Below are 16,987 nucleotides of genomic sequence, written 5' to 3'. Positions count from 1 at the left end.
TGCAAGCATCATAGGGTGCCAGTGAATGTCCCTTTATGGACTTTGGCTGTCTCCTGGAGCTTCCAATGATAGTCAACCCATATATTTGTAAATAAGTGAAAACATTATGACAAGCCTCCAGGGGTGTCCATCCAAAGGGGTTTGAGCATGGGCCAGGGTTGCACTCCAGGAGCTTCTCATCAGTTAGAGAAGTGGGATGAGCATAACAATATGATGCCCTTGTTAAAGGCCTAGGAGCCTCTGTCAGGAACAAACAATCAGTGATGGGGAGAATATTTCAAAAGCATATCAAGTGATCCACATGGGCAAGGCCTCTCAGTCTGCACTGCAACTAAGGTCTAGCTATCTCCTGCATGTTCCTAGCACTTCCAGATTCTGAAGAGACATCACATACATGATCTAATTTTAATCCTTACAACAGTCCTGCAAAGGTAAGTCCACATCGAGTTCCCATATTGCAGATGGAGGGGCTGAGGCTGAGGCCCAAGATTGGTTCATGGCGGAGGTGAGAGCGAAACTGTGGAATTCCTCATTTGCACCTTGGCGTCTTACCCAATGCACCATGCTCTTCATAGTTCCCAACAGGGAAAGAGCTTCTTACATTTTTAACTTGAACATTTCCAGCTGTCAGGGACCTTATTGCAGTCTCCAGTTGCAGTCAGAACATCCTTACCTTGTGGATCAGACTTTTAATAGGTTCCTGACACTTTTTAAAACTAGTTCTGCTTCTGTGCAGACTGACACAGTGCCAGATTTATGTATAAGCTAAACAAGCTATAGCTTAGGGCCCCACTCTCTTGTGAGCCCCCCAAAAAATTAAAGGGGGAAAAACTGGATGTCCATTTCCAAAATATAAGATAAAAAACAAATAAAATAAAACCTACATTCAGCAACAGTGTTTTGTGTTGTGTAGGCTCCTATGATGTAAGTAATGGGCCCCGCCTGATAGCCTGCTCCCTAAAATATCACTGGTTTGCTCATTTCTATATATAGGGTGCCTACATTCTGCATGGACTGGTTGTATCTAGGTCCATAAATTACCATGTAGCATACATTCAACACAAAAAACAGTGACAATTTGTTGTTGACAAAGGACAGCTGGACCTATAAAGGCATAGCTGTCAACTTTTCCCTTTTCTTGTGAGGGATCCTATTCGGAATAAGTGAATTTCAATTAAAAAAGGGGAAATGTTGACACCTATGTATAAAAGGCCCCATTACCTTCAGTAGCTTAGGGCCTCATCAAACCTAAATCTGGCCCATCTAAAACAGGGAGGGGGACACTTTTGGAGGCTGCATGCCAATAGTGGGTGGGACCAGAGGCAAGAGCGGGTGGAGCAATGAACATAAATTTTACCTTTGCGCAGGAGGCTAGTTTCTACGCCTGCTCACACACCCTTCTCTGTCCGCCATCCAAGCAAGCAAAAGTAATTTGGACACAATCCAACCAAGCAAACACACTCAAGAATGTGAAGCAAGGCTGGCGAGGGGTATGGCATGGGAAGGTAGGGTATTAATTTACAAGGCCCTGAACAACTTAGGTCCAGGGTACTGCTTTATATGCCAGCATGATTACTGAGATCACCAGCAGGGGCATCACTGATGGTTCCTCAAGTTTGAGAGGCTTATCTGACAGCAGCAAGAAACTTTCGTGTCATTGGCACTGTCCTGTGGAATGTCGTGCCAACAGAGAATTCAGAAGGAGCCTTTGCTTTGAACCTGAAACATTTTCTGCACTGCCAAGTCGTTGCTGTTGCACTGTAAGCTCTGTGGAGAACTCCAGCTGATTTAGGGACAGTGCATTTTGCTAAGAGGACAACCTGTTGTGTTCCATCCACACTAGTGGGAGTGATGACCAGGTTTGCATTGTTTTGGACTAATGTATGGATGTGAATGCAATTCTCCTTGTTGTTGCACTATTCCCAATGTTGCAATGCAGCTTTCGGCTCAAAAAAACCCAAAAACATTAATAAAAAGCACATTTTGTCAGAAAATATGTTCCGAAACACATATTTAAATATATAGATGTTCCATAACAGTTGAGTAAACATAGAGTGGCACTGCTAGAGTGAACACCAAGTGTGGCAATAGTTGGCAGGATAATATTGATGAACAGCGGAGCTTATTGAATGGAAGATGCTAATGTTCTCTCAGAGCTTATGAAATGAGAATGGGACTGTTCCTTGGGGCTGCAGCCATGCATCCAGCTGTATGCACATAAGGATTTGTGAATTAAAGGGAAAGTATGAATGCAAAGCCAGGGTGGGTTTTTTCTTTAAATCAACATAATAAAGTGTATTAGTATGCTGCATTTTCTTGGAAATCTCCTCCCTCTTAAAACAAGGTCATTCCACAATCACATGGACTACTTCAAACAGGGACACTGTGTCCTAAACCCTGCCTTAATTTCCCTGCTTACAACCTTTCTCATTCACTCCATTAACTTATAACACATACAAATACTGTCCCCCTAATACAACACAATGAGGAATGGGTGGTACAGCCAAACTAATGTTCATTTTCAGCAGAAAAAAATAGCTTAGAGCCAGCCTTGGGTGGAGCTTGGTGAAACTTTGCCAAAGGTGGAACATCCTTCACCAGCAAAGGAAGGAAAAAACTGATGTGCAAGGGGGAATATTGATCGCCAGGGCCTTTTTCCTGAAACTTTTCCCTCCCCTGATTTCAGGGTCTTTTGGCTGAAGCTTTTTCTTCCGTTGAGGTTCATCACGAATTCTGATTGATCGTCTCCCGGATCCATGGCACGACACAGCACACTTTTGCATACACACCCGGGTTCCCTCTCTGTGCGCACACTTGTGTTCCCCAGGAAACCACACCTTCGAGTTGCCCCCCGCAGGTGAGTGGGCCCCCAGAGTCACCCTGCATGGAGAAATGGAAGAAGTTTTCAGCAGGTGCACGTTTCCATTCTGTGTCTTCCTCTACATGGTGCTACTTAGGTAAGGTAAAGGGACCCCTGATCATTAGGTCCAGTCATGGCCGACTCTGGGGTTGCAGCGCTCATCTCGCTTTATTGGCCGAGGGAACCGGCGTACAGCTTCCAGGTCATGTGGCCAGCATGACTAAGCCGCTTCTGGCGAACCAGAGCAGCACAAGGAAACGCTGTTTACCTTCCCGCCAGAGCGGTACCTATTTATCTACTTGCACTTTGGTGTGCTTTCGAACTGCTAGGTTGGCAGGAGCTGGGACCGAGCAACGGGAGCTCACCCCGTCGTGGAGATTTGAACCACCGACCTTCTGATCGGCAAGTCCTAGGCTCTGTGGTTTAACCCACAGCGCCACCCGCCTCCCTATGATGCTACTTAAACTCAGTTAAATGGCCTGCTTTGTTTCGCATAACATAGCAAGCATACTTGGGTCTGTTATGTTCACCAGGGGAGAGCCATTGCTCAGTGGCAGAGTGTAGTTTTGTGTGCTTGAGGTTTCAACATTCAGTTTAGTCAGAGTGGTTGGTGGGGCTGCTTACCTGGCAAAGTTCTTAACCCGAGGTACTACTTCCGGGTTAGCGGAGTTTGTAACCCGAAGTGTCTGTAACCCGAGGTGTCTGTAACCCGAGGTGTCTGTAACCTGAGGTATCACTGTACCAAAATGTGCACTAAAAATGCATATTTTAGGATAAAATGTGCACAAAATCTTCCAAAAGAAATAAGCTGCCTATACTGGCCCTTTAGTTTGTTTTGACCCTAGAGAAGAGGTTGACCCTAGAGAAGAGGTCAGCAACATACTGTCCTGTAGGTAACACCCACCCGCCAAGGCCTTTTCTTTCTAAAAAGCTTTCCCCATTGACCCTTTTCTTTTGGAAAACCTACAAGTAAGTTGCGTGGCAAGGTGGGATTGAAGAGGGATTTGGTGGAGTGGGTGCACCTCTGGTGCCCATCAGCTGCTGATCACTGCCTTAGAGACCTAAACACAGATTTGCTATCTAATTGGGGGGGGGGGTTATTGGGTTGTTGTTTTTATTTGATGATATATTTTGTGGTTTTATATTATGATTTTGTTCTATGAGCTGCCCTGAGACCTCTGGGTATAGGGTGGTATATAAATTCAATAAATGATAACGATAACGATAACAACAACAACACAATCGTACCTTGGTTTTTGAACGCCTTGTGAGTTGAACGTTGCAAACCTGGAAGTAACTGTTCCGGTTTGTGAAATATTTTTGGAAGCTGAACGTCCAGCAGGGCTTTCATGGCTTCTGATTCCTGCAGCGAATCAGAAGCCGCGCTTTGGTTTTTGAATATTTTGGAAGTCAAATGGACTTCCGGAATGGATTCCATTCGACTTCCAAGGTACGACTGTAATAATAATAAATTCCATACATTAAAAATAAATAAATGCAGAGTGATGCAGAAATGGGAGGGAACAGGCTAGTAAATGAAAATGTGTGAATCTGACAGGGACCAAAAACAGATTGATCTGTCCATGCTTATGACCCTAACCCTTTTTCAACCTCTCAAAAGGTGTAGTCCATCTTCACATCAGCCCTCCTCTCACCTGGCAAGAGTCTGTGCCTCCTTCCTGTACTCCAGCACACATCATGAACGGTGTAATAGCACCACGATACGCCATATTACACTGTGATGCTGGGACAACGTTGACATCTGCACACTGCAGCTGAGCTGGAAGCTGAGCTGGAAGAGATATGTAGAGCACCAAAAGGTCAGTGGTAGTGGTGAAACAGGAAAAAAAAAGTCCAAGCAGACAGAAAGGGATGCTAAAAAAAGACTTTGAAGAACACATTGCTGAAAACTTTAATACCAACAACAAGAAGTTCTTTAGATATGTTAGTATTACCTCCCACCTTCTAAAGTTTGCAAGCTTACCTTGAGGAGATCTGATGGTACCCCAGCCCGAGACACTGCATACACTCCCGTCAGTAGGGCTGCTTGTAGGTAGGTTGATAGTCCTTACAGTTTCGGAAAGTCTGGCACAGGGGCGAAGTCGGAGAAGCATGAAATCCTTGTCATTTTGTCTCCGGTCGTACCCTGGGTACACTTTAACTTCAGCGATATCCAGGCACTGTTCTCCCTGTTCAACCCTCTTCAAGTTGTGCTTTCCTAAGCACACCTTCATTCTGTATGGGGGCACAAGGCAAATGCAAAACTGAACAAAAGAATAGATTGTGGATGAGCTGTGTGAATGCTGATCACAGATCAATCCAGTTTATGCCTCTTTGTCAGATTGCCAGGCTGTTAAAGTAAGGCTGTTGCTTGTCCCAGAGGAAGCATTCTTTCCCCCTCCGTGTCGCTGCATCTTGCTACAGCCTTCACTTACCCGGGTCTGGGTCTGCAATGGGCTGCTGAGAGCACCCAACATGGATGCACTAAGCTTCCTCCACAATAAATGTTCCAGTTGCCTCTGCGTCCAGTTACAATGGCCGCCTGGTAAGGTCTGGACTGTTGTGGACAAACGTACCCTCCAATTATTCGATCAGCTGTGCCTGGCTGGGCAAAAGCTGCAACAAAACAAAACAAAAACTTTGTGGTTATTTCCGTCATGTTTTTTATACCAATGGTTTGTTTCAGGAACTCGATTTCATGTAAGCTTAATGTGGGCAAGATTTTAAAAATTGTGAAATAATGAGAGATCCTGAGTATGTAATCTTGCCTTAACACAGATTGGTGGATCACAGGATTTCTGCTAAAAGAAGGAACAGAAGAAGCTGCCTCAAAGCAAGTAAGACCATTGGTCCATCTAGCTCAGTATTGTCTACACAGATCGGCAGCATCTCTCTAGGATTTCAGGTGGGGAACATTCCCAGCCCTACCTGGAGATGCTGGGGTTTGAACTTGGAACTTTTTACATACAAAGAAGATGCTCCATCACTGACCTGTGGTCCTTCCTCATTCAATGACCATTCAGGACCCACACAAAAAGTTGTTTTCCCAACCTGTGCTTCACAATTCACTCGTCAACATGGTTCGCCAGTGGCACCAATGCTCTTCAGAGTCTTCTGAAGGCTAGGCACATAGAAAAAATGCCATGTACCAGGGCAGACTATTTGTCCATCTAAGCACAGCATTGCCTACTCGGACGGGCAGTGGATCTCTCGGGTCTCAGGCAGAGTTCTATCACATCGCATGACATCTGCCTTTTAGTAAGAGATGCCAGGGATCAAAGCCAGGACGTTCTATGTGCAAGTGTGTGCTCTGCGTGCTCTACTACCACTGAGTTACGACCCCTCCATTATCTCTCTTCAGAAATTTCAGGTGCCCCATATGTGAATGTGTGCAAATTCAGACCTATAACAGATGGGAGAGGAGGCTGAGTGATGGGACTTGGCAACTTTCCCTGCTTCAGTAGTACTTATAAAGATAAAGGCAGGCTCTCCAATTGCAACCTGGTAGCTACTAACATGAGTTTGACCAAACTGCGGGAGGCAGTGGAAGACAGGAGTGCCTGGTGTGCTCTGGTCCATGGGGTCACAAAGAGTCGGACACAACTAAACAACTAAGCTACAACAGTTCTCTATCTTATAACAGGGGCAGCCAATATGGTGCCCTCCACATGAGGTTGGACTGCAGCGCCCATCATCCATAGACATCAGCCTTGCCAGCTGTGACTTATGAGAGTCCAATAATACCTGGAGGGCATCTGTTGGCTACCCCTGCAGTACAGTATCATAGCTTCTTCCTATACAGTGCCGTGAGATCCAAATATGGAGGAAATAATACACATGGAGCATATAATTCTTACAACAGGAGCAAACAACTGTTGTGGGACATTATTGCAGTCAAACCAACAGCACATGGTTTACCAGCAAATTTAGGTTTGCCTGAAAAACGTAAGAAGAGCCTGCTGGATCAAGCCAGTGGCCTGTCTAGCCTAACATCCTGTTGTCACATTGGCCAACCAGATGCCTATGGGAAGCAGACAATCAGAAGAACAGCCTTCTCCCCGTTTGTGATTCCCAGCAACTGACATTCAGAGGCATATTGGCTCCAACAGTGGGGACAGAACACAGCACAGGAACACAGGAAATTGCCTTATAGCAAGACAGACCATTGATCCATCTATCTCAGTATTATCTACACTGGCAGGCAGTGGCTCTCCAGGGTTTCAGGAAAGAGCCTCTCCCATCTGGAGGTGCTGGGGGTTGAACCCAGGACCTTCCCCATGCAAAACAGAAGCTCTGCCACTGAGCTGCAGCCCTACAGAACAAACGGCCAGTAAAGCAGGTATGTAATATGGAAGCGTTCCAGGATCAGGACTGCCCATTGGTTAAGTAGGGATGTTGGGACAAGATGTCTACTGCTGTTTGACGTTAGGTATATTTATAATTGCTGTCTGATAGGCAGCCTGTTAACAACCTTGTTTATCGTTCCATCAACCTGTCTGGTAGGTCCTTATTACTTCCAGGTGAGAAATTGAGAGAGCGTGCCAGCACATTGCTGCCTCAGAACCCAGTTTGCCCAGCACTCTTTGATTACCTGTAAGTCTTTCCATTTAAAATCCACATAAATGGTTAAAACTTTTTAAAAAAATAAAAATCACACTGGTTGGAATGTGGGAAGTTTCACCCAGAGAGGAAACCCCTCCCAGCTACAGAATACATAGTTTTTTTACCTGAGGCAAGGACAGATGACCCCCCACTTTCATGAATATTACTTCATCACTGAGGTAGAAAGAGGCTCTTAAGGTTTCTGCTATCTGCCATTTTATTTCCCCAATACTACTACCACTTCTTACTATTATTATTATTATTATTATTATTATTATTATTATTATTATTATTAACCCACCTTTCACCCTAAGGCCCCAGGGTAGGTTACAACATTAAAACACAATATTAAAAACAGTTTGAAACAACTTACAATAGCAGAAATGGGGGGGGGGCGTTCCCTAAAAATATTCACGTGGAGTGTCAAATGCCAGGATGGAGAGATTCATCTTCAGAATTTGCTAGAAGCTTTAAAGAAAGAGTTACACAACTGTCACAGAGAATGCCCTCTGCTGGGCTGCCACCACCTTGTGTGTCTTGGGGGGCAAAGGAACTACCAAGAGGTCCCCGCCCTTGGCGATCTAAGCACCTGAGAGGGTCTGTATGGAAGAAAGCGGTCTTCCAGATATTTGAGGGGCCTGAATCATTTAAGGCTTTAAACATAAAATGAGCACTCTGCAGTGGGCTCAGAAACCAGTGAAGCTGTTTTAAAACAGAGGTCAGAGCTGGCCTAAAGATGAGGCAGGGGGAAGCACCAGCCTCACATTGTGGAAGCATGAAAGGTGCTGTCCTGCCCACCCCATTGCTTCCACCACTAGCAGAACGCCAACCCTCTTGTGAGAGGAGAGACATTCCAGCACACCCTGTTGCCACTCAACCTCCCAGCCCTGGGGTGGAGAAGGTGAGCGGAAACACTTTGCAGAACGCCCCTTCTCTCAGAAAGTTTGGCAAGAGAAAGGGCATTGTGAAGGACAGGCAGGAGCCCGAAGGGGGGGCAGAGGAGGGGGGCAGACATGAGGTAATCTAGGGGAAGGGGCCAGTGATTTGTGGGGTTCTGTGCCACCTGTGAAGCAGGGGGGAAAGGAAGAGGCCAGGTAGCCAGAGATGGGAAGAGAGGTGAGGCAGGCGATAGAGTTGCAAGAAGGCACAGAGGTGGGAGTGCCTAGCCATTAGAATCTGCTGAAGCTGCCATGCAGGAGAAGCGGCTGGCTGCTTGCATGCGCCATGTCAGAAGAAGGCATTTAATGTGCTGGTGGAGATGTGGTCGCACTGCCGCTTCAACTGTTTGGGTTGGAGCACAGGTCTGAAGACAAAGACGCCCAGCTAGCTATTTAGCAGAAGCAGTGCACACGATTATTTCGCCTTAGAAGCTGATGTAACCAAGTGCCTTGCCAATAAAGAACTAAACCAGGGGTTGGCAACCTAAGGCCCACAGGCCACAAGCAGCCCACGGGGGTCGTTTAACCGGTCCACGAGCCACCCCCAAACCGAGCCGCTCGCTCGGTGAGTCCCTGTGCGTTGTGCTAAACCGGCGCAGAGCGGCGTGGGGACTCACTTCCATGGTGCCAAAAATTGCATCTGCACAGATGCAGATGCTGGAAATCGCAGGTGCGATCTGGCCCACAGAGGGATCTCCACTGGAGTGAACCAGCCCAGGCAAAATAAACCTTACCGACCCCTGAACTAAACTTTCAATTGTGCATCCTCATTGGGGGGGGGGGGGCTGGTTTGCTCAGAACAGGCATTCTGGAGTGCTGCGTTGCCAGTGATCTTCCTGCCTCTGGGCTGGAGAAGGCGAGTGAGAACACCTTGCGGAACATCCCTCCCCTTGCAGAGTTTGGTGAGGTGGGGTGTTCTGATATCAGTGGAGGTGAGGGGTTGGAGCGTGGCAGGGGGGCAGGGCAGGAGGCAGTTCTTCCCATCTCACCTCAGGTGGCAAAATGGGACAGTTATTTGAGATCTAAACAGAACCGCAGTCAGTAATCTGGCTGCTGCATTTTGGACCAATTGAAGTTTCCAAGTCATCTTCAAGGACAGCTCCAAGTAACAGTGTATTGCTATACGCCAGTATGGAAGTTACCAGAGCATGGAGGACAGCGAACATGTCATCTCTTGCTCATCAAAGAATGTAGCCAGCAAATCAACTAGAGCTGGGGGGAAGGTACTGCTCCCACTAAGGCCACCTGAGCCTACAGACAACAGTTTTGAAGCCAGGGGTACCCGCAAACTGTGAACCTGCTCTTTCCAGGGAAGTGCCACCCCATTCAGGGCAGGTCACCTTCTGTATGTGAAAACTTGAGACACATATCACCTCCATCTTTTTGGGATTCACCTTCAGCTTATTGGTCCACATGCAGCCCATCACCGCCTCCAGCACAGGCCTAGAACATCAAAGACCTCGTCTGGTTCAGTCAGAACCGAGTTGATATATAACATCGTTTGAAGGTGTGTGTGTGTGGGAGCCTCTGCAGGTGGCTCCAACCAGAAGGAAAACCACTCAGCGCCTCCCAATACATTATGCTGCCTGAGGCAAAAGATAAGATGGCACCCTTCCTCCTCATCTTACCTCCTTCAACTGACAGGACTGGCAATGGAATCTTACTTCAGCACTGGGTTAAGAGAGGCCCTTAAGGTCATTCCTGGCTGCCATCTTATTTTCCCCCAAGATGCCCTGGATGTAGTAACATCATCCTGGGTGAGGAAAGGGCAGTCTTCACTGAGGGTAAGTAAGTAAGTAAGTAAGTAAGTAAGTAAGTAAGTAAGTAAGTAAGTAAATGTCAGCACCCAGTGGTGGAGGAAAATAGATAAGGCTCAAATTACCACAGGTAAGCCCCTCAAACCCTTAAGAAATTTCATGGCTCCCCTTCTGAGAAACTGAATATGGGACAGGGAATTAGGGGGGTGTACTCTGCGACCACTCAAAAAGCCATGAATGTCAGGGGCTGGCTGAGGAAGAGTGGTGGAAACCACCCAACCAAGAGCCCCCCCCCAGGGAAGGCACAGAGGAAGAGGAGCCTGCTGACTGGTGGTGGGACACTGGCCACACCTCAGAGGAGGGGATGAGCTGGGAAGTGCTAGAAGCAGGGCACTTGAGGGGAAGCGAAGAGACAGAAACTGGCAGAAACTGCCCCAGCACAGGACACAGTGAGGAGGCTTCCGGTTTGGATGCAGGCGCTGGCAGCGATGACAGAGGGGAGGTAGACCCAGCCGTTCTCCCTCAGAGCCACTCTGACAGCTTCTCTGCTGACAGCTTGCTGCCCCGCCATTCCTAGAACGAAGTGTTTGTTGCTTGTTGCCGAGAAGTGAGTCAGGCAGACAAAGAGGGAGTCCCCTTGAGCTTGCTGGAGCAAAAGATCCCAGAGGGAGCAGCCTGATGCAGAGGGCTAGAGAGTGAAGGAGGGGCTACACACCAGTTTCAAACAACTGCTTCATTAGGCAGCCTTACCTTTTAGAAGTCTCTGTTTGTTCTTTGTTTTGCAAGTTAGCCAAGCATCTCTCTCTCTCTCTCTCTCTCTCTCTCTCTCTCTCTCTCTCTCTCTCTCTCTCCATGGCCGTTGGCTAATGCGAATAAAGTTTATCTTCTCTTCTCTTCTCTTATCTCCTCTCCTCTCTCTCTCTCTCTCTCTCTCTCTCTCTCTCTCTCTCTCTCTCTCTTGCGAATGACCTGCTCTGCCTGTCGGCTCCCTGATACTGGAGGGATACACATTTCCAAAATCAACAAATAACAACAACTTAGGAACATAACAAAGAGACCTTCTATTCTAGCGTCCTGTTCTCACAGTGGCGAACCAGAGGCCTATGGGAAGCCTGAAAGAAGGATCTGAGCAGAAGACCACTATTATTCTCATTGCTCCCAACACTATAGGCACAACAAGGGGGGGGGGGAGGAAAAAGAAGAAAACAGTGAGCATGGTTGCTGCCCCCATGCCACTTTGCTTATTTCCTTACCTCCAGAGCTCATCAGGAGCAGCCCAAACGCCAACAGCTTCATCGTTGCACTGGCAGATCAAGAGACCAGTCTTCCCAAGGAACTTGCTGCAGGGTAAAACATTTACGGTGAACAATTGTGATGGATGGATGTCAGATTGAGTCACTGATACCGGTACCACAGCACACACCCAAATGACGATAATGAACAACATTATCATCAGTAATTGTTTATGTAAACAACTCACCAGTAGTTATTATTCATGATACATTATTGTTAGCGCTTATGCTGAAGCAAACGTCAAGGTAAATGCTTCCTGTTTGGTTGAGGACACGTGTGACCCCCCCACGGGGTCAGGGCTGAATGGAAAAGAGGATGCGATTTCTTTCCTATCAGCCTAACAACAACACTAATAAAATAAATGAAGGAGGAAAGCAATGATAATAACAGAATAGAAGAATTACTATGTTGGTTTAACTGGTTGTTAGCTGCTTTGGGAACTGAAGAGCAGAATGAAAAGTTATGAAATAAATAGCAAACGCAAGACAAATCTTTTAAAGCATTTTGAAAATCGGATGTGTTGTCCCTTAGGGGGGTGCATTATTACGAACCAATGCTAGTTCCACTCAGACCAGACCTATTGGAATTAATGGACATGACTAACTTAGGTCAATTAATGTCATTGGGTCTACTCTAGGTGGAACTTAGTTGGATGCAACACCAGGGCAGAGACATTGAAATTAGTGGACCCAAGTTAACCATGTCAATTAATTTCAATGGGTGTACTCTGATGATGGTCAACACTAGATGCAACCCCAGGAATCCAAGTGAGAAAAAAGAGGGGCAGTGTGAAGTGATGAGAGAAAGGTTGGGCAACTTGGGACCCTCCAGGTGTCGTTGGACTACACCTCTCATCATCCCTGATGAGATGGCAGTAGGATAGACAGCAGATACATTCTGTCTGCAGGCAGATGCAAATTCCAGCGGAGTATCATTGCAATCAGGTTGTAATCAGAGAGTATTTTTCATTCAACATCCCTGGTAATTGGGGGAGTAATTTTATGAGAGACAGAGCACTCTAGATTTACCTTGAAGCAGTCACATGGTGAAGAGGCTGCATGGTCAAAATGCAGGTGACTGCTAAAAGCTCTGTTTATTTACATTATGCTGTTGAGGTGAATTCCCTCCTGTCCTTTAATCTTACCTGATTAGTGTATTTAGAAGCTCTTTGATCTTATTGTTATTTTATTGATGTTTAATTATATATTGAGTGCGATCTTGCAGCTGGAGTCCAGGAACATCTGGAGGACCAGATGTTGTTGTCCATCTCTGTGTTAAAAGCCCTGGATTGGGGCAAGCCTGGGGACCCTGTGACCCTCTCATTGGTGTTCATCTGGTAGGTTGGGACCTACTGCTGGGTTGCAGCTTAATCTAAGGCAATCTGAGACACAACAGCAGTACTACCACCATACAGACACAAGGGGGAATTATGGAGATGGGGATCTCCCAATGCATGTTTGGACTAAAGGTGGGTCTCAGATCTGAAAAAGTTAGGGAAATCCCTAACTCACCAAGGGTTCGACTACCCTCACGTGGTTTAGTCGGCCAGTTGAAGCCATTCCCAGAGTGTGGCCGCTGTTGCATCCGGACAGCTTCTAGAAGCCACAGGTGAAAGCTAAGCACAGAGTGGGGACCTAAGGTGGACAGGCTACCGCAGAAGGAGCACGACATGTCCCCCACCAGAGGAACTACCTCTCCCCTAACCCTTCATACACCCCTGCTTATATAACTCCTGCGTATTTATAGGTGCTCTCTGTATCTAACAGAAATTCACCTCTACTGAAAGCAAGCTAAATTCTAACAAAGGCCCACAGTATAATTCTGAAGCATAATTCCAAGAATTAGACAACTTCTTATCCAGGTGTCCATCAATACAACTGGCAATGGTGACCAGAAATGTAATTCTAGTGAACTGAAGGGAAAGCCTGTAGTAAACACTACTGTGGGAATATGGTATTATTTTAAAAGCCACTTGGCGGGAGAGAAAGGGGTGGGGAGAGAGAAAATCTTTCAAAGTGACTGTGTCTTTTACCCTTTGCCTTCTGCAGTAGTGGCCAAGGTTGCTTTTACTAATAGATAGATAGATAGATAGATAGATAGATAGATAGATAGATAGATAGATAGATAGGCTGCCATTTGTGGTAGCCACACAGCTTGGCATTCATCAGGCCAGCCAAAAGTTTCAATCAATGATTACGATCACAGATCAGCCATACACATGACATATTTAAAACCTTGTCACACCACTTTAACATTCATGGCTTCCTCCCCAAAGAATCCAATGGAATTGTAGTTTGTTAAGGGTTCTTGGAACTGTAGCTCTGTGAGGGGTAAACTATAGTTCCAATGATTCTTTGGGGGAAGCCATGATGGTTAAAGTGGTATGAATGTGTTTCAAATATAAGGTGTGGATGTCACTGCAGCCATCTATGAAAGTTCAGACTCATCTGAATTTTGTGATGCAAGTCTCCAAATCATGTGTTTGAAAATTCACAGGCAAGATGGGCATAAATGCATATATTTGGATTCCAGAATTTCACATTTTGGGTTACACATTCCAACAGAACAATCCAGCAGATGCCTACTCAGAAGTCGGTTCCATTCAGTTCATTAGGGCCTATTCTAAGGGATAGCATAACAGTCTAAATCCATGTTCTTATTTTGGAGTAGAATGAACACACACACGGGGAGAGACTACACATATTTTTGTGCCAAGACTTGAGTCCCAACAACAACAAGAGTAGCAGTGAACAAGACAACCAGATTTCACCAAAATTCCCAGTATTCTGATACTCTTAAGAAATACATGCATTCTGAAATCTCATTGGGATGCTGTAGATATCTGAGTCATCCTTCAGTAAGGAACTCTGAAAACAATGGTGTATGGGCGGTATTCTCAAGTATCAGGTTCAATTCAACTCTGAACTCTGAACTTCAAATTGGAAACATTCACCAGACTCACACACAATGTCGCTTCAACTGTTTGAATCCAACTACCCTTCGTTAAGATCAACCCACCTGTAAGATCAACGCCCTGTAGCTCCATGTTGCATTTCTATCATCCAACTGTATAATCCACTTAGAAGCTAGCTGTGGCGTTAAGCAGTATATAAAATAAATAAATAAATAAATAAATAAATAAATAAATAAATAAATAATAAATAACTACCAGGATATATTTTTTTAAAAAAGGAGCAAGGAAACACAGGGATTTCCCTTTTCAAAATTGCCTTCCAACATCCTGAGAAATAGTAGCCAAGAATGACTCCCAATCTCTCCTATTGTTTGACTGCCAAGGCTGCAAGAGAAGGAAAACATAGGCATGGATGGCGTGATGGATGCCTTTGCAGCTTAGCTCCTTGACAGCCGTGATGACGGATGGGTGTTTTAATTATTTATTTTAGGTTCTCCATCGAATAGCTCCCCAACGGCAGCCAGCAATATGCCGTTTCATATTTTGAATAGCATTCCCGACGACACACACAGATAACTGGAAATAGCTGAAACAAGATATGATAGCCATGTTCAAATATATAAAAGGATGTCACATAGAGGAGGGAGAAAGGTTGTTTTCTGCTGCTCCAGAGAAGCGGACACGGAGCAATGGATCCAAACTACAAGAAAGACGATTCCACCTAAACATTAGGAAGAACTTCCTGACAGTAAGAGCTATTCGACAGTGGAATTTGCTGCCAAGGAGTGTGGTGAAGTCTCCTTCTTTGGAGGTCTTTAAGCAGAGGCTTGACAACCATATGTCAGGAGTGCTCTGATGGTGTTTCCTGCTTGGCAGGGGGTTGGACTCGATGGCCCTTGTGGTCTCTTCCAACTCTATGATTCTATGATTCTAAGAATTGCCTGCTGATTAATAAGCACAGTTTCTTTGCCTCCTGGATAACATTCTAAACATAACCCTAAGAGCGAATCTATATGTAGGCTTACCTCCTGTTCCTGACGGAGAAACCCTGGGTGGAAGGAGCTTCAACAGTGATGTCTGGTAGGAGAGCAGGTGTATAACTAGTGGAAAAGTTAGCATTTAAATGCCAGGGGAGCAGGGCGGCCTTGATGGATTCCCTTCCTGGTGCATCACAGCTTTGAAGGCTCTCGCTGTGACTCAAAGCCGCGGCTGTCTATCTTCTGATCTCTGAACTTCAGCAAGGAAACCCACGTTAAGAGCTGAATGGGCCAAGCTGCTGATGGGTCCACCCTCCACCTCTTCATATGATTGCTCTTGCAGTCTTGCCAAGGGGCATTTGCAGGCAGGGCTCATCCCAGGATATTTATGGCACTATATGCAATGCATACCCAAGAGAACAGTGGCACCTCCACTGTACCTTTTTCCAGGGAAGGGTGGCGGAGGAAAGGGAAATATGAAAACCTTCCTTTGCGCTCCTGAAAAGATTGGCACTCGAGAAACCTGAAAGGCAGGCTCTCCTTCACCTCCAAAGGAAAATCTAGATCTCTTGCATGCCCATCGATGTCAGGTATACAATCCACCCTTGTTAGAAGTTTCTATTACGCATGTCTGTTTTTTGTTTTCTGCACAGAGCAATGCTTCAGAAGAGACATGGGCTTTTATCAATGTTCCAGCTAGACTCTTAGTGCAGTTGGATGAACAGTGATTAGCAGGTGACCATCTACTGGAGCATCATGCCTTCAGGTTAAGACTTACAAGATGATTTCTGCATGTCAAGCTTCTGTTCACAGCAGGCATGGTGGGACCTGCGCAGTTTTGCTTATCACCTGTGAACGCTAGCCATGCTGGCTAAGGATGGGAGAGAACTGTGATTCAGTTCCCATTCAGAGGTATATTGCGTATTGCCACCATAACTTGTTGCAATTTCTAAGACTCACCCTCTGTGGTTTTGCCTAATCCGCTTTGAAAGCTGTTGTTTTGCCTAATCTGCTTTGAATGCTATCAACACATCTTGCAGAAGCAAATTCCATAACATTGAACCCATAAAATAATGATACATTGTGTGAAGTACCCTCTATCCTGAGTCTTTTGCCAGCCAGTTTTATTGGATGGTCCCAAGGTCTTCTTTCGTAAGTGTCTATTGAGAAGCCCTTGAAACTGAAGCAGCTGAGTGGTGAAATGGAAGTTGTGATGAGCTGAGTCAACAACCCTGGGCAAAATCAGGAGCTGCTGACACATCCATGCCAGGATGAGAGATGGAGAAGAAAATGCTGGTGGCTGTCTTTGGTGAGCAGCGTCATTCAAAATACCTTAGAGAAATGTGGTTAGGACAGCCAAGCCAGGATTGATAATCAAAACGTATTGCTCATGTAGGAACAATCCCTGTGATAACCACCTTGAGACAGTTATAGTGCAGCCAGCATATGTTTGTATGTGTGAAGAGGCAGAACCCTCTCTTATGCAATATGGTAAGGGAGGCAGTAGTCTCTAATAATGAGGAATCAACAGTTCTGTGACAGCAAGTGTGTGGTTGAGCACACTGGTCTTTAGATGGTGGGTTAGGACCCACTAATGGGTCATGACTTGATCTAAGGTGGTTGCTACAATGCACAACTACCAGACG

At 45.8% G+C, this 16,987-nt stretch overlaps 1 protein-coding gene across 2 annotated transcripts; it reads right to left on the bottom strand.

The window, feature by feature from the left end:
* Window positions 1-2,493: 2,493 nt before the first annotated feature.
* Window positions 2,494-15,555, bottom strand: LOC308591320 (kallikrein-14-like). Of its 2 annotated transcripts, none has more exons than XM_081202054.1 (6): window positions 15,390-15,555; window positions 11,411-11,497; window positions 5,296-5,476; window positions 4,845-5,095; window positions 4,516-4,652; window positions 2,494-2,880 (listed from the first exon to the last, which is right to left on the bottom strand). In XM_081202054.1, the coding sequence occupies exons 2-6, from the start codon at window positions 11,451-11,453 to the stop codon at window positions 2,725-2,727; spliced, it is 768 nt and encodes a 255-aa protein (XP_081058180.1). In that variant the 5' UTR covers window positions 11,454-11,497; window positions 15,390-15,555; the 3' UTR covers window positions 2,494-2,724. The 2 variants fall into 2 exon arrangements, with proteins under 2 accessions (XP_081058180.1, XP_081058181.1); XM_081202055.1 differs by lacking the exon at window positions 15,390-15,555 and adding an exon at window positions 14,469-14,557.
* Between the last annotated feature and the right edge of the window lie 1,432 nt (window positions 15,556-16,987).

This window comes from Podarcis bocagei (genome assembly GCF_964188305.1).
Source record: "Podarcis bocagei genome assembly, chromosome: 7".
Lineage (NCBI taxonomy): Eukaryota > Metazoa > Chordata > Lepidosauria > Squamata > Lacertidae > Podarcis > Podarcis bocagei.
This window is presented reverse-complemented; position numbering and strand designations above follow the sequence as displayed.

Coding starts and splice junctions, on each gene's coding strand:
- LOC308591320 (XM_081202054.1), bottom strand. CDS start 11,453: ATGAAGCTGTTGGCGTTTGGGCTGCTCCTGATGAGCTCTGGAG. Junction 5,477..11,410: donor GCTCCTGATGAGCTCTGGAG/GTAAGGAAATAA, acceptor GTTTTGTTGCAG/CTTTTGCCCAGCCAGGCACA. Junction 5,096..5,295: donor CATTGCAGACCCAGACCCGG/GTAAGTGAAGGC, acceptor GCCCCCATACAG/AATGAAGGTGTGCTTAGGAA.